This window comes from Mustelus asterias, chromosome 19 (assembly GCF_964213995.1).
Source record: "Mustelus asterias chromosome 19, sMusAst1.hap1.1, whole genome shotgun sequence".
Lineage (NCBI taxonomy): Eukaryota > Metazoa > Chordata > Chondrichthyes > Carcharhiniformes > Triakidae > Mustelus > Mustelus asterias.
The window spans coordinates 18,431,459-18,448,976 of NC_135819.1; the positions used below are offsets into that span (position 1 = coordinate 18,431,459).

The 17,518-nt window shown below is 50.0% G+C and overlaps 1 protein-coding gene across 1 annotated transcript in view; it reads left to right on the forward strand.

The window, feature by feature from the left end:
* Positions 1-17,518, forward strand: part of atp13a1 (ATPase 13A1) — a 98,686-nt gene that overhangs the window by 39,284 nt on the left and 41,884 nt on the right. Inside the window, exon 12 of the mRNA XM_078235104.1 lies at positions 8,291-8,411. Coding sequence (XP_078091230.1) covers positions 8,291-8,411 — 121 coding nt within the window. The remainder of the gene's footprint in view (positions 1-8,290; positions 8,412-17,518) is intronic.

The following is a 17,518-nucleotide window of genomic DNA, read 5'->3' on the forward strand; positions in this document are numbered from 1 at the left end:
AGCTGTTACAATAGACCAACTGCTGTAAAATTCCATAACTAGTGAGCAAAGGTCAGATATGTGTCCATGACGCATGAGAACATTATTGCTAATTGGTAGTCAATAAGCTTTTTCCGATTTAAAATGGTTAATGGGGCAGGTATAGTGTTCCTAGCGAGTGGTACCCAATAAGACCCAAATGTCCTTGATAATGAGTATGTGGTGGAGAAATTTGTTTTCCAGCATGTCTCTCGGTTGTCATGTTATTTTACTTGGTAATATTCTCATAATCATGATATGGATTTATATCCTAATAAAAATTGGGGCTGGCAATGCAAATGTTTTTGGGATGTTCAGAGCTAGGCCAAGTCAGAAATATGGCTTGGCCAGCCATGTCAGACTGCTAATGTGTAAAGTCAGTGTGTTCTCCTCTTTATGTGTGAGTTATGAGCCAGGAATGCTAGTTCTATATCGCAACAGACTCATCCACCTGAGCAGATGCAAAAGGCGATTTGAATGGCTGCAAATCTGAGGGCTGGATTTGCGCACTCTCTCAAATCACTTAAGAACAAAGAGAATTTTTAAAAAAAAGTTTACTTATTATTAGTCACAAGTAAGGCTTACATTAACACTGCAATGAAGTTACTGTGAAAATCCCCTAGTCGCCACACTCCGGCGCCTGTTCAGGTACACTGAGGGAGAATTTAGCACGGCCAATGCACCCTAACCAGCACGTCTGGTAGGTCCGTTAACCCGAACAGGCGCCGGAATGTGGAGACTAGGGGAATTCCTCAATAACTTCATTGCAGTGTTAATGTAAGCCTTACTTGTGACTAAAAAATAAAACAAACTTTTTCGGACCTGTGGGGGGGAAACCGGAGCACCCGGAGGAAACCCATGCAGACGCGGGGAGAACGTGCAAACTCCGCACAGACAGTGACCCCCAAGCTGGGAATCGAACCCAGGTCCCTGGTGCTGTGAAGCAGCTGTGCTAACCACTGTGCCAACATGCTGCCCCTTTTTTTACATTACAGCACAGGGGCCAGGCCCTTTGGCCCTCCAAGCCTGAACTGACCATGCGAATTAAGGATGCTTGTTTGGAATTTCTTTAGGATGTGGGGAGGGAAGGACTGTGGCCCAAGCAACGTGACTAAAACTGGCCTGCGAAGAAGTGGTGCACATTAATGTTCTCCTGAAGCACTGCCCTTTATCTCCAAGAACATGGGGTTTAACAGCAAATGGATAAAGATGCAACAAAGGAGAGGGCGAGTACAGCACCCAGACCACAGGGGCAAACACACAGCAACCAGCCATAATCTGCATTCCTGCAACTCCTTTAATAACAGGATATTCCAGGGTGCTTCACAGGAGAGTTATCTGGCAAATTCTGTTTTAGAGAGTGCTCCCCCGTCTACTTAATGATGGTGGCACAGTGGTTCACTGCTGCCTCACAGCGCCAGGGACCCGGGTTCGATTCCCGGCTTGGGTCACTGTCTGCGCGGAGTCTGCACGTTCTCCCTGTGTCTGCGCGGGTTTCCTCCGGGTGCTCCGGTTTCCTCCCACAGTCTGAAAAACGTGCTGGCTTCAGGGATTGGTCATGCTGAATTCTCCCTCAGTGTATCCGAACAGGCGCCGGAGTGTGGCAACCAGGGGAATTTCACAGTAACTTCGTTGCAGTGTTAATGTAAGCCCACTTGTGACACTAAACTTTTTTTAAAAAAGATAAATTTGAACTCGTTTCCCCTTAAATATATCTGCTATTTGCCTCACCTGCTCCGAGCACTAGAAACTTCCACGTTCTCACTGGAAGAGGTAGGTTTTTCAGAAAAGTTTTTGACGGGAAGCGAGAGGTGGGGAGGTTTCGAGGGAGAATTCAAGAGCTTAAGGCCTTGTCAGTTGGAGGCATGGCCTTCAGCGGTGGGCCAGAATTAGTTGGGGGGCGGGGGAGGGGGGGTGCAAACAAGGGGACAGAGCCTGAAAGGGGGAGTTTGAGGAGAAGTGGTCTTACCCTTTCTCAGTATACCACTGACGCTGCTTTAGCCTCTTTGTAATCTTTATGTGTAATATGTTCAAAGGGCATTTCAGATTTTCCTTTTTAAATTGCTCCCTAAAAGCCACCTCATTGTTATGATCCTGATTATCTGCCTTTTATAATCTCCTTATGTGCCTCCATGTCAAACTTGGATAATGCTACTCTGAAGCACCTTGGCCTGTTTTACTACATTAAAGGTGCTATATAAATGCAAGCTGTTGTTGAAGTAGGATGCATTAAACTTGGACAATATTACAAAATGGCGGTGGTGCGGCCACTGCCTCAGCAGCGGATGTTGGGCCTGTCAGATATATATATATATATCCTGGCTTCCAGAGCGTGGACATCAGGCGGAGTTTCTGGGAGGCCTGGACAGAGTGGATGTGGAGAGGATGTTTCCACTAGTGGGAGAGACTAGAACTCGAGGGCACAACCTCAGAGTGAAGGGACACTCCTTTAAAACTGAGATGAGGAGGAATTTCTTCAGCCAGAGGCTGGTGGATCTGTAGAACTCATTGCCACAGAAGGCTGTGGAGGCCAGGTCATTGAGTGTCTTTAAGGCAGAGATAGGTTCTTAATCAATAAGGGGTTCCAGGGTTACGAGGAGAAGGCAGGAGAATGGGGATGAGAATCGTATCAGCCATGATTGAATGGCGAAGCAGACTCGATGGGCCGAATCACCTCATTCTGCTCCTATATCTTATGGTCTTCCCACTCCTAATTGTTACCCAGTGGCTCCTGTTGTGTGATGCTGCCTGTGGTTGAATCGCGTGCACTTGTTAGCTGTGATGGCTCACATAGAATCCTACAGTGCAGAAGCAGGCTATTCGGCCCATCAGGTCAGCACCAGTCACAATCCCACCTTATCCCCGTAACCCTATGCATTTACTCTAGCTAGCCGCCCCCCCCCCCCGCCCCCCAAGACACTAAGAGGCAATTTAGCAAGGCCGATAAACCTGACCCACGCATCTTTGTACTGTGGGAGGAAACCGGAGCACCCGGAGGAAACCCACCCAGACACTGGGAGAACGTGCAAATTCCACGCAGAGAGTGACCCAAGCCGGGAATCGAACCCGGGTCCCTGGCGCCGTGAGGCAGCAGTGCTAAACACTGAGCTGGCCATTCACGTGAATGAATTATGGGCTGTGGGGGAGGGGGTGACAGAGTGCGCCCTTCCCTGGCCAGCAGCAGCACTTTCAGTGGGCAGGGGGGGGGCTAAAGAAGGGAAAGCTCAGCGCTGACCCACAAGCATAATCCAATCCAGTCTGGCTGGCCTTTCCCTCGGTTGGTCCAGCCCTTCATTATGACATTGACGAGAGAACCATAATGCATGCTTTTTATTTAGTGCTGATGTAATTCCTCAAGTGGCAATAAATCTTGTGTTGCGAATTGACATGGGGCGCGCTCTATCAGATGAACAAGTCCTCTGATGTACAGATGTGGTGCCTGTGTTTGTTTAAGATTAGCTCTCGATGACTGGTGTCTGAGAGATGTAATCCATCACCGGGAGAAGAGTTTCTTGTCTTGCACTTAAATAACTCACCTGCAGTATTTAACTGCTAATTGTGACATGGACAAAAAGAACCCACAAGCGAGTCTGCGTTGCACGCATGTTTCAATGTGATTTTTAAAATTTAAAGTCATGGTGTTACTGAAAACAACATTCCTGTGTGTTAACTGGGGCCAGAGTGGGGAAAGCCAGAATGCTGAGGCCAACTTGGTGAAAAATAGATACTTCATTTCTTTAATCAAGTATCTTCTTAAATAGCTTGAAGCTGCATTTTTTGAGATCTGTTCCGAATTCTTTGCGCAGCCGGGAGAGAGGGCGATGGTGGACAGATTGGGTAGATTCAGAAAGAATGTTCCTGATGGTGGGGGAGTCCAGAACTAGGGGAGGGGGGGGTCATAGTTTGAGGATAGGGGGTAAACCTTTCAGAACTGAGGTGAGGAGAAATTTCTTCATCCAGAGGGTGGTGAATGTGTGGAATTCACTACCACAGACGGTAGCTGAGGCCAAAACGTCTGATTTCAAGAAGAAATTAGATGTAGCTCTTGGGGCTAAAGGGATCAAGGGATATGGGAGGAAGGCAGGATCAGGATATTGAATTGATCAAAATGAATGGTGGAGCAGGCTCAAAGGGCAGAATGGCCTACTCCCACGCCAATGAATTGGCTCCCCTATACTTGCAAGGATGTTTGATTTTGAATGGAATTTTCGGATGAGTGGGAACGTGCAGTAGAAGTTGTAATGAATTTTGAAGGGCCTTCAGTAAGGTGCCACATAATAGACGAATGGCTGAGGTCAGAGCATGTGGAGTGGGAATAAGTGGCAGCGTGGATTGCTAGCTGGCTCAAAGGCAGCAAGCGGAGAGTGGGGACTTCTTGCCACTTGCGTCCTGTCGCGTGCTGAAATCTGTCCTCACCAGCTCCCCATCTCGCTCCACCTCTGCAAACTCCACAACTCAAAGCCCTGTTTTTACTACTTTCGGCACGGCGGCACAGTGGTTAGCACCGCTGCCTCACAGCGCCATGGACCCAGGTTTGATTCCCAGCTTGGTGTCACTGTCTGTGTGGAGTCTGCACGTTCTCCTCGTGTCTGCGTGGGTTTCCTCCAGGTGCTCCGGTTTCCTCCCACAGTCCAAAGGTGTGCGAGTTAGGTGGATTGGCCACGCTAAATTGCCCCTCTAGTGTCAGTGGATTAGCAGGGTAAATATGAGGGGTTACGGAGATAGGGCCTTGTGGGATTGTGGTTGGTGCGAACTCGGTGGGATTCCATGATGATTCTGATCTTTCAATCAACCCATCCTCCCTGCCACTTCAATTGAAAGATCTGAAATAAACCTGTTGATTTTAGTTGGATGAAGGGTATTGATGTGATGTGGCTTAACTGTGACCTGAACAGATGGCAGAAGATGCTCAAGGGGCCAAACGGCCTGTTCCTATCCTACCCTCTCCGGTTCTGTTCCTTGGCCTCCCCAACTTTTTCTTTCCCCCGCCTCTTAACCCCTCCTCAGTCTCCTCACTCCAGCCAAGCTTTCTGTACTGGTTTTACAATCCAGATCAAGCCCATCAGTGAAATGCTTTTTTTTTTTAAGTATTGAAAGACGCCCAGCACGTTCTGTATTGAGAATACACCCGTGTATCCGCGCAGCTGTTACACTCAGCATATTTCAAACAGAAGGTAAAAATAAAATTTTCTCACTATTCCCTTTCTAACCCCCTTCCTGAGTGTAGCCGTCCTTTCTCTGGGACGTGGTTGCATGGGAATCAACTGCTCTCCCCAAGTGGGCTTTTTTAATATTAGAACAAGAACAACACAATACAGCACAGGAAGAGGCCCTTCGGCCCTCCAAGCCTGCGCCGCTCACGTGCCCACTAGATCATTCTTTTGTATCCCTCTATTCCCAGTCTGTTCATGTGGCTATCTAGATAAGTCTTAAATAAATTCTTTCAGGGATGTGGGCACCGCTGACAAGGACAGTATTTGTTATCCATCCTTAATTGCCCTTGAACGGAGTGCAGTTAAGAGTCGGCCGCATTGCTTTGTGGAATATAGGTGTCACTGGCTGACCAGCATTTATTGCCCATCCCTAGTTTCCCTTGGAGGGCAATTGAGGGTCAACTGGACCAGAGTCCAGTTCTGGTCGCCACACTACCAGAAGGACGTGGAGGCTTTGGAGAGAGGACAGAGGAGGTTTACCAGGATGTTACCTGGTATGGAGGGGCTTAGTTATGAGGAGAGATTGGGTAAACTGGGGTTGTTCTCCCTTGGGCGGCACGGTAGCACAGTGGTTAGCACTGCTGCTTCACAGCTCCAGGGACCTGGGTTCGATTCCCGGCTCGGGTCACTGTCTGTGTGGAGTTTGCACATTCTCCTCGTGTCTGCGTGGGTTTCCTCCGGGTGCTCCGGTTTCCCCCCACAGTCCAAAGATGTGCGGGTTAGGTTGATTGGCCATGCTAAAATTGCCCTTAGTGTCCTAGGATGCGTAGGTTAGAGGGATTAATGGGTGGATATGGGGGTAGGGCCTGGGTGGGATTGTGGTCGGTGCAGACTCGATGGGCCGAATGGCCTCTTTCTGTGCTGTAGGGTTTCTAAGATTCTAAGAAAGATGGAGGATGAGGGGAGACTTAATAGAGGTGTATAAAATTATGAAAGGCATAGATAGGGTGAACGGTGGGAAGCTTTTCCCCAGGTCGGTGGTGACGTTCACGAGGGGTCATAGGTTCAAGGTGAAGGGGGGAGGTTTAACACGGATATCAGACGGACATATTTTACACAGAGGGTGGTGGGGGCTTGGAATGCGCTGCCAGGCAAGGTGGTGGAGTCGGACACACTGGGAACGTTTAAGACTTATCTAGACAGCCATATGAACGGAGTGGGAATGGAGGGATACAAAAGAATGGTCTAGTTTGGACCAGGGAGCGGCACGGACTTGGAGGGCCGAAGGGCCTGTTCCTGTGCTGTATTGTTCTTTGTTCTTTGTATTGCTGTGGCTCTGGAGTCACATGTAGGCCATACCAGGTAAGGTCTTCCTTCCCTAAAGAACATTAGTTTAAGTTTATTTATTAGTATCACAAGCGGGTTTACATTAACCTTGTAATGAAGTTACTGTGAAAATCCCCTGGTGAATTAGGACACCTTCGTGAACCAGATGGGTTTTTACAACAATCAGCAGTTTCACGGTCACCATTACTGAGATCAACTTTCAATTCCAGATATTTAAAATTAAGTTTAAATTTCACCCCGTGCTGTGGCGGGATTTGAACCCGTGCCCCCAGACGGTCTCCTGGATCACTAGTCCAGTGAGTTTATCACAGTGCCACTATCTCCTTTTTCACGTTAGACACCAGATGGAGAGCGTGGAAGGGATGGTCATTCAGGAAGGCCATCTTGGCTAAACCTGATTCATGCTCTTCTGGAGAAGACAGTAAGAGTTTTAACAACACCAGGTTAAAGTCCAACAGGTTTATTTGGTAGCAAATACCATTCGCTTTTGGAGCGCTGCTCCTTCGCCAGATGGAGTGGAAATGTGCTCTCAAACTTGCAGGCTGTCCTGTCTGGCGACAATACACATCTCTTTAACCTGTGCTTAATGCTCCCTCCACCCACATTGTCTGTATCTTTAAGATCTGGTTGGCTGTAGGGATTCGCATTCTAATCAGTATTCTGTAACTTGATTTTGTGTCTCTGTGCACTGTTTGAGAGCAGATTTCCACTCCATCTGACGAAGGAGCAGCGCTCCGAAAGCTTATGGCATTTGCTACCAAATAAACCTGTTGGACTTTAACCTGGTGTTGTTAAAACTCTTACTGTGTTCACCCCAGTCCAACGCCAGCATCTCCACATCATGACTTCTGGAGAAGGTCAGGGTGTAGTGATTGGGAACAGAGACCCAGGCTCTTTCTCCCTCCCTAGCTCAGGGGCATCGCAGTGAGTCGATGATGTTGTAAACTTCCAATTTGGCACAGATGAAGGTTCAAACTGGGTGAAGCGCCTTGCCGCTGGCTTTCTATTCCTTGATACTCTAGGCTAGCAAAAGTCTCATCATTCCTTTTTTTAAAAGTTTATTTATTAGTCACAAGTAAGGCTTACATTAACACTCCAATGAAGTTACTGTGAAATTGCCCTCGTCGCCACACTCCGCCGCCTGTTTGGGTCAATACACCTAACCAACACGTCTTTGGACTGTGGGAGGAAACCGGAGCGCACGGAGGAAACCCACGCAGACACGGGGAGAACGTGCAAACTCCACACAGACAGTGACCCAAGCCAGGAATCGAACCGAGTCCCTGGCGCTGTGAGGCAGCAGCGCTAACCACCGTGCTGTCCCATTTCTCAGTTCAAAATGATGAATTGAGCAAATGTCCACTGCTGCTTGTCTGAAGAAGTGCTTTCGAACTTTGCTCCTGACTAACGTGGCTCTGATTTTTAAAGCCATGTCCGCTTGTTCTAGTCTCCCCCGCCAACAGGAAAGATTTTACCTACTCTTCTCAAATTTAACCTTCAATATTCCAGCAGATGCAGGCTGTCCTAATTTAACCATCGGGGCCCTGATAACATTCTGATGCAACTTTGCTAAGTTCCTTCCCAGTCTGCAGAGAATGAGAAAAGAACCTCAGGACATTGTAAACCACTTTCCTGCCATCGTGGCTATGGTTGATGTAGGATGCGGGGTTGGTAAAGCCTTTGTCTAAAAGATTGTTTCTGCTTGTGTCACCTTCAGCTCTGTGGCCTGGAGTTAGGAGCAATAATATTGTACCTGCTGCTTCCTCTTTCAGATGTATACTGCACAGAACCTTTCCGAATCCCCTTTGCCGGCAAAGTGGAATTCTGCTGCTTCGACAAGACGGGCACTCTGACGAGTGACAACCTGGTTGTCAGAGGGGTCGCTGGACTCAGGTGAGCATCGCTTCCCGGGGCATAGCGGCGTGGGTACTGGCAACCTTTTTTCTCCCATTCTTTGCCTGCCCCATTCCCGCATGCACCTGCTCCTTCTCCTTGCGCGTTCCTTCAGTTCTGACCACTTCCCATCCACGGTTTCCATTCTCACATCAATTGTAGTCTTCAGCTCAAAGCTCACGGAAGCCCCTCCCTACAGCTCTTCCCCAGTCTGTGCCTCTCTCCTTTAAAGTGCTCCTAACTCTGACAAAGCTTTTGGTCACCTTTGACGAAATGTTACATCCTGTTTATGCTCCTGTGAAGCCCTTTGCAATGATGTGGAGATGCCGGCGTTGGACTGGGGTGGGCACAGTAAGAAGTCTCAACATCAGGTTAAAGTCCAACAGGTTTATTCAGAATGGTCTAGTTTGGACCAGGGAGCGGCACGGGCTTGGAGGGCCGAAGGGCCTGTTCCTGTGCTGTATTGTTCTTTGTTCTTCTTACCACAAGCCTCCAGGAGCGCTGCTGAAGGAACAGTGCTGCAAAAGCTCGAGATACCAAATAAACCTGTTGGACTTTAATCTGGTGTTGTGAGACTTCATGTTATGATGTTACAGTTATATAAAACGTTGGTTTGGCCACATTTGGAATACTGTGTCCAATTCTGGTTGCCACACTACCAGAAGGATGTGGAGGCTTTGGAGAGAGTGCAGAAAAGGTTTACCAGGATGTTGCCTGGTATGGAGGGTATTAGCCATGAGGAGAGATTGAATAAACTGGGATTGTTCTCCCTGGAAAGACGGAGGCTGAGGGGAAACCTGATAGAAGTTTATAAAATTATGAGGGGTATGGATAGGGTGAACAGTTGGAAGCTTTTTCCCAGGGGCAGAAATGTTAATTACAAGGGGCACAAGTTCAAGATAAGGGGGGAAAGGTTCAGTGGAGATGTGCGGGGAAAGTTTTTTACACAGAGGGTGGTGGGGGCCTGGAATGCACTGCCAAGTGAGGTGGTTGAAGCAGATACATTAGCGACATTTAAGACTTATCTGGATAGACATATGAACAGACGGAATAGAGGGATATAAGCGGTTAGTTTAGATAGGTAAATGTGATCAGCACAGGCTTGGAGCGCCGAAGGGCCTGAGCCCGTGTTGTACTGTTCTTTGTTCTTACTGCGCCCCTTGCAATGGGTTACCCCATTATAGGTGCTATATAATTGAAAGGTGCTGTTGCTTTTGTGCTGCCGACCATATGACATGTGACTACCTGAGAATGCCCTTCAATCTATTTCCAAACCCCTCCCCTCATTATTGTGCATCCAGTAAACGCACGGTTTCACTTGCCCTCCAATTCCTCTTCTCCCTTCAAAGACAGCTGCTGCCCGTGATGCCCAGCTAAGTATGGGATCTTGCTGTGCATGCACCACAGGGTGGGAGAGCCGCGTCATGCCCCGCATGCTATGCTGCCTGACCACAATGCCCCCTCCCAACACTCAACATATTGACACCCGTCCCACTCTAACAGCACCCTGGGCATACCTGCATCACACGGACTGCAGCGGTTCAAGGAGATGGACATTAAATGCTGGTCTTGTCAGCAATGCCATGGAGGAGTAACAAGAAGCTTGGAAAGCCCAGTGTTTGCGATGAAGTTGGAAGCAGTCAGCTGTATAGATAGATAGATACAAAAGATTGTGCTCCGTTTCATTACCGAGTCGAAACCCATCTTGTGCTCCAGGGGTGAATTATCGGATTCATGCAATGCAGAAGGCCATTCAGCCCATCACGTCTGCACCGACTCTTGTCTGACAGAGTATCATGCCCAGGTCTTTTTCCCCCACCCCACCCTATTCCCATAACCGATGGTACAGCGGTTAGCACTGCTGCCTCACAGTGCCAGGGACCCGGGTTCAATTCCCGGTCTTGGGTCACTGTCTGTGTGGAGATCTGCACGTTCTCCCCGTGTCTGTGTGGGTTTCCTCCAGGTGCTCCGGTTTCCTCCCACAGTCCAAAGATGAGCGGGTTAGGTTGATTGGCCTTGCTAAGTTGACCCTAGGGGATTAGCAGGGCAAATGTGGGTTACAGGAATAGGGCCTGGGTGGGATTGTGCAGACTTGATGGGCTGAAGGGCCTCCATCCGTACTGTAGAGATTCTATGATAACCCCACACATTTAACTGACACACCTTTGGTCACTAAGGGACAATTTAGCATGGCAAATCCACCTAACCTGCACATCTTTGGACTGTGGGAGGAAACCGGAGGAAGCCTACACAGACACTGGAAGAACATGCAAACTCCAGACGGACAGTGAGCCAAGGCTGGAATTGAGCCTGTGTCCCTGGCGCTGTGAGGCAGCAGTGCTAACCACTGTGCTATTATGTCATCCGACCATCAACTGGATGGGTTGATGTTTTAAAAAGTAATCCATTAGACATGGAGGCAGGGCCCATGTTATTTTGTCTTTGAGAAGTTAGTGAACCACTGGTTTGCTGGGCAGAGAGAGATTCGGAGAGAGTTAAAGATCAGGCGCATTTCTGAGGGCCTGGAGTCGCAACACCAATCTGTTAGAGGCTCACCTTTCCCGATGCTAACTTTTATTCAAGGTTCTTTATTTGACTACTGGAGTTCAAATTTAAGTAGTCCAGACCTCTGGATAGTTAAAGTTTATTTATTAGTCACAAGTAGGCTGACATTAATACTGCAATGAAGTTACTGTGGAAGTCCCCTAGTCGCCACACTCCAACACCTGTTCGGGTACACTGAGGGGGAATTTAGCACGGCCAATGCACCCTAACCAACATGTCTTTCAGACTGTGGGAGGAAACCCACGCAGGCACGGGGAGAACGAGTCAGCACAAACAATGACCCAAGCCGGGAATTGAACCCAGATCCCTGGTGCTGTGAGGCAGCAGTGCTCACCACTGTGCCACCGTGCCACCCATGTAATTACTATGTTACTGATCCCCAGCTGGGAAGTTGTCGTAGTGGAAAGAGGATGGCATGACGGTCGTGTCACTGGGCTGGTAATCCAGAGGCTCTGGGGACACGGGTTCAAATCCCACCACAGCAACCGGTGGAATTTAAATGAAGCTAGCCTCCATAATGGTGACCATTGAACTGAAAGCCCATTTTATTCAGGGTAAAGATATCTGCCGTCCTTAGCCGGTCTGGCCGACGTGTGACTCCAGACCCACAGCAGTGTGGTTGACTCTTTACCCCTCTGAAATGGCCAAAAGGTCGAGAGTAGCTTGGGATGGGCAACAGACGCTGGTCCAGCCAGCAACACCCACATCCTGTGAGAGAATTAAAATCCAAGGCACTTTCGGAGGAATGTAGTCTGTTGATTTCATTGTCTTCAGGGTCTTTTGTCTCTCGATTCTTCAGAGGAAGCGAAATCTCGCCTCTTTCTCCCCCGCCCCCCCCTCCCTATTTGCATTTAAATTGGATCACTGACTTGGACCTTACAACACAGGAGGAGGCCATTTGGCCCATCTTGCCCATGCCAGCCCGAGGACGCCAAGATGCCCTTTCTCATCCCACCTTCCTGCACCTGCCTATAGCCCTGTATCTGACAGCACTCAAGGTGCGGATCCAGGTACTTTTTAAAAAGAGTTTAGGGTCTCTGCCCCCCGCCACCAACTCGGGCAGCGAATTCCAGACACCCAGCACCCTCTGCGTAAAAAGGTTCTTCCTCACGTCCCCTTTACATCTTCTGCCACTTATCTTGAATCTATGTCCGCCTGGTTCTAGAATTCTCCACCAAGGGAAACAATTTTCTCCTGCCCACACTCTCTCTTCCCCTCAATTTTGTAGACCTCAATCCAGTCACCCCTCAGCCGCCTTTATTCCAAGGAAAATAACCCCATCCTCTCCAATCTCTCCCCATAGCTAGACTTTTCCAGCCTGGCAACATTCTTGTAAACCTCCTCTGCCCTCTCTCCAGAGCAGTTACATCCTTCCTGTAATGTGGTGACCAGAACTGCACGCAATACTCCAGTTGTGGCCACACCAGTGTTTTATACAATTCCAACGTTATATCCTTATTTTTATATTCTATTCCTCTGCCAATGAAGGAGAAGATTCCATCTGCCTTCTTTACAACCTTGTCTACTTGAACTGCTGCCTTTAGGGGTCTGTGTACTTGTACGCCAAGATCTCTCAGTACACCAATACCCCTCTTAATATATTCCCATTACTGCATACTCCCTTTAACCTTTTGACCTTCACACTTCTCTGTTAAAATCTATCTGCCACTTCGTCGCCCACTCCACCAACCCGTCAATGTCGTTTTGGAGATTGTAGCTATCCCCTATCACTGTCTACTATTCGGCCAATCTTTGTGCCGTCTGCAGATTTCCCAATCATGTCCAAATCGTTCATATCTAACACAAACAGCAAGGGTCCCAACACTGAGCCCTGTGGAACACCACTTGAAGCAGCTTTCCATTCGGAAGGACATTACCCCTTTGTTTCCTGTTACCGAGCCAGCTTTTTGATCCAGTCTGCCACGTTACCCTGTATCCCATAGGCTTTGACCATTTTGGCCCAAGTTAATTCCATTTCTAAATAACATGGTCGCCTCCAATGATTCTGAAGCTCCGAATTACCGCAAAATATCCCCCTTTGATTAAAGTGAGGAAAGAACCATTATGTTGGTGAGCTGGTCGACCATTGTTGTATCTGCTCCCTGTCACACACCAACAACTCTGGTTATTCAGGCGGGCTGTTGTTCCGAAGAGGAGGATATCATTTAGCCTGGCTGCAGTGGAAATGAAAAATTCACCTCCAGCCTCCTTAGTTTATGTTATGGATTTTTCTCCCACCCTGAAGTATTCAGACGGAAGACTGTCGAAGCCCTGTGATCTGGGAGAGGAGGCTAGTACAAGAAAGACACGATTGTTCCAAGGACGCAGGTGCAGACAGCTCCCTCTGCATTAAGCCAGGCTCATAAGGGATGGGATGAGTGATGCCTGAGGGCATTAAGCCAATCTTTGATCTCCATCCAGCTGCTCGCCCACGTCAACCTGCAGCCGGTGTGCGCTGTGGTCAGGACCCGCAGCCGGTGTGCGCTGTGGTCAGGACCCGCAGCCGGTGTGCGCTGTGGTCCGAGCCTGCAGCCGGTGTGCGCTGTGGTCAGGACCCGCAGCCGGTGTGCGCTGTGGTCAGGACCCGCAGCCGGCGTGCGCTGTGGTCAGGACCCGCAGCCGGCGTGCGCTGTGGTCAGGACCCGCAGCCGGCGTGCGCTGTGGTCAGGACCCGCAGCCGGCGTGCGCTGTGGTCAGGACCCGCAGCCGGCGTGCGCTGTGGTCAGGACCCGCAGCCGGCGTGCGCTGTGGTCAGGACCCGCAGCCGGCGTGCGCTGTGGTCAGGACCCGCAGCCGGCGTGCGCTGTGGTCAGGACCCGCAGCCGGCGTGCGCTGTGGTCAGGACCCGCAGCCGGCGTGCGCTGTGGTCAGGACCCGCAGCCGGCGTGCGCTGTGGTCAGGACCCGCAGCCGGCGTGCGCTGTGGTCAGGACCCGCAGCCGGCGCGCGCTGTGGTCAGGACCCGCAGCCGGCGTGCGCTGTGGTCCGAGCCTGCAGCCGGTGTGCGCTGTGGTCCGAGCCTGCAGCCGGTGTGCGCTGTGGTCTGAGCCTGCAGCCGGCGTGCGCTGTGGTCAGGACCCGCAGCCGGCGTGCGCTGTGGTCAGGACCCGCAGCCGGCGTGCGCTGTGGTCAGGACCCGCAGCCGGCGTGCGCTGTGGTCAGGACCCGCAGCCGGCGTGCGCTGTGGTCAGGACCCGCAGCCGGCGTGCGCTGTGGTCAGGACCCGCAGCCGGCGTGCGCTGTGGTCAGGACCCGCAGCCGGCGTGCGCTGTGGTCAGGACCCGCAGCCGGTGTGCGCTGTGGTCATTGCACAGGGTTTAACCTGCTTGCAGGATTCTGCAGTGTGGACCATCTTTAATCACAGCTCTCATTTTCCCCAGTCTTATTCTCTTTGGGCACTGATGTCCATGCACTGGCCTTTGCCAGCTCCCACTATGTGCTTTGACTGCCACCCATGTCATTGAACAAATTCTGCTGTTGAAAATGGGTTTGGACCATTGCCAGAGGTCGTTCACCAGTGTCAGGGTGACCAGGCCTTTTTTAAAAATATGAACCTGGTACTCAAGGTGGGGGGATGTTGGTGCTGGGGAATGGGGTGCTGTCTGATTGCTGTTCTCCAATTCATCCAAGGTGTGTGTTGAAACAGCAAAGTTCCCTCTACACTGTCCCCATCAAACACTCCCAGGACAGTTACAGCACGGGGTTAGATACAGAGTAAAACTCTCTCTACACTGTCCCCATCAAACACACCCAGGACAGGTACAGCACGGGGTTAGATACAGAGTAAAGCTCCCGCTACACTGTCCCCATCAAACGCTCCCAGGACAGGTACAGCACGGGGTGAGATACAGAGTAAAGCTCCCGCTACACTGTCCCCATCAAACACTCCCAGGACAGGCACAGCACGGGGTTAGATACAGAGTAAAGCTCCCTCTACACTGTCCCCATCAAACACTCCCAGGACAGGTACAGCACGGGGTTAGATACAGAGTAAAGCTCCCTCTACACTGTCCCCATCAAACACTCCCAGGACAGGTACAGCACGGGGTTAGATACAGAGTAAGGCTCCCTCTACACTGTCCCCATCAAACACTCCCAGGACAGGTACAGCACGGGGTTAGATACAGAGTAAAACTCTCTCTACACTGTCCCCATCAAACACACCCAGGACAGGTACAGCACGGGGTTAGATACAGAGTAAAGCTCCCGCTACACTGTCCCCATCAAACACTCCCAGGATAGATACAACACGGGGTTAGATACAGAGTAAAACTCTCTCTACACCGTCCCCATCAAACACAGTCTTGTAGGGTGGCAGATGAAGTGCAAGGGGCCGAATGGCTTACTCCTAATTTGTAAGTAACCTTCCCTCTGATCTGCGCAGGTAGATATAGAAAATGTCAGCAATCAGAGTCCTGGGACGTCTGCATTGCCAGCACTTCGTTTGGTGAAGCGACTCTATTCATTTCACAGATTTAGTTCCTCCCCGCCGGCCCTCTGCCCTGTTTGTGGCCCTCCCTCGCTGTAGAAATAACAGATCACCAAAAGGATTCCCGTCTTGTCCAGAATAACCGTTGACAGAAACAGTCACATTTTAATGTGCAGGTTGTTTTTTCCGTGGTCTACAGTGACCTCTAGAGAGCTGTGTTGAAATTGCAGGCTGTACAGAACTGAAGTGAAGCTACAATGTTTTTTAAAACTTTTACAAACAGTTGTCTTTAATCTATGTATATTTTTAAAAAGGAGTTTATAGTGATTTGTTTCTTAATCTGCCTTCCCTGCCCCTCTCATTTCCTTTTAACGAGTTGGGCCCTGTATGTTGTTCCTTTCTTCCTGGTTTGTCTGTAGCTATTTGACACGGTTGGTCAGGCCACCCTCCTCCAGCACCTCTCCACCTGGGTGGGACTGCATTAACCTAGTTCCATTCTTGTTGGTAGCACCCCCTCAGCTCAGACTCAGCAGGTGTGAGCTACAGTAGATGAGCGCAGAGATGCGGCTGACACCTCAGTGTAGTATTGCACAGTGGTTAGCACTGCTGCCTCAGCGTCAGGGACCCGGGTTCGATTCCCGGCTTGGGTCACTGTCTGTGTGGAGTCTGCACGTTCTCCCCGAGTCTGCGTGGGTTTCCTCCGGGTGCTCCGGTTTCCTCCCACATTCTGAAAGACGTGCTGGTTAGGTGAATTGACCCGAACAGGCGCCGGAGTGTGGCGACTAGGGGAATTTTACAGTGACTTCATTGCAATTTAATGTAAGCCTTACTTGTGGCTAATAAATAAACTTTAAAAACTTTAAACATTGACGGAAGGTGGTGTCATTCAGATGAGAGCCCATCCACCCTCTTGGGTGGAACTAAGAGATGCCACGGCAATGTTTGTGAGAGCAGGAAAGTTATCCTGTGGCCTCTCCCTCTTTATTTCCCCCCCCCCCCTCCTTTCTGGTTCAGTGGGTTGGGTGATAGACTCTGTCACATGCAGGGCAGATAGTACTTAAAGGCCCATGTGCACTCTCTGCATTAACTTTGTCCCTGCATGTTCCCCCCAATCAAGTTCCTCTGCGACTTCTCTTGATATCTCCCCGAATGTGTCTTTTCCACTTCGGTTGGTCACAAGCCAGGTTCTCCCCTGAGTTGGCGAGTGATGTTTGACCTCCTGAGAGATGCTTTGAGGCCCTCCCTACTTATCCCTCAATCAGTGTCACAGAAAGAGAGTATCTGGTTATTATCGCGTTGCTGTTTGTGGGAGTTTGCTGTGTGCAGATGGCCGGTTAGTTTTCATGTGTACACTGACGATATCCAGTTCTACATCACCAACATCTCACCTCGCAGCTCCTCCACTGAACAAAGAACAGTACAGCACAGGAAACAGGCCCTTCGGCCCGCCAAGCCTGTGCCGCTCCTTGGTCCAACTAGACCAATCGTTTGTATCCCTCCATTCCCAGGCTGCTCATGTGACGATCCAGGTAAGTCTTAAACGATGTCAGCGTGTCTGCCTCCACCACCCTACTTGGCAGCGCATTCCAGGCCCCCACCACCCTCTGTGTAAAAAACGTCCCTCTGATATCTGAGTTATACTTCGCCCCTCTCCCCTTGAGCCCGTGACCCCTCGTGATCGTCACCTCCAACCTGGGAAAAAGCTTCCCACTGTTCACCCTATCTATACCCTTCATAATCTTGTACACCTCTATTAGATCTCCCCTCATTCTCCGTCTTTCCAAGGAGAACAACCCCAGTCTACCCAATCTCTCCTCATAGCTAAGACCCTCCATACCAGGCAACATCCTGGTAAACCTTCTCTGCACTCTCTCTAATGCCTCCACGTCCTTCTGGTAGTGCGGCGACCAGAACTGGACGCAGTCCTCCAAATGTGGCCTAACCAGCGTTCTATACAGCTGCATCATCAGACTCCAGCTTTTATACTCTATACCCCGTCCTATAAAGGCAAGCATACCATATGCCTTCTTCACCACCTTCTCCACCTGTGTTGCCACCTTCAAGGATTTGTGGACTTGCACACCTAGGTCCCTCTGTGTTTCTATACTCCTGAT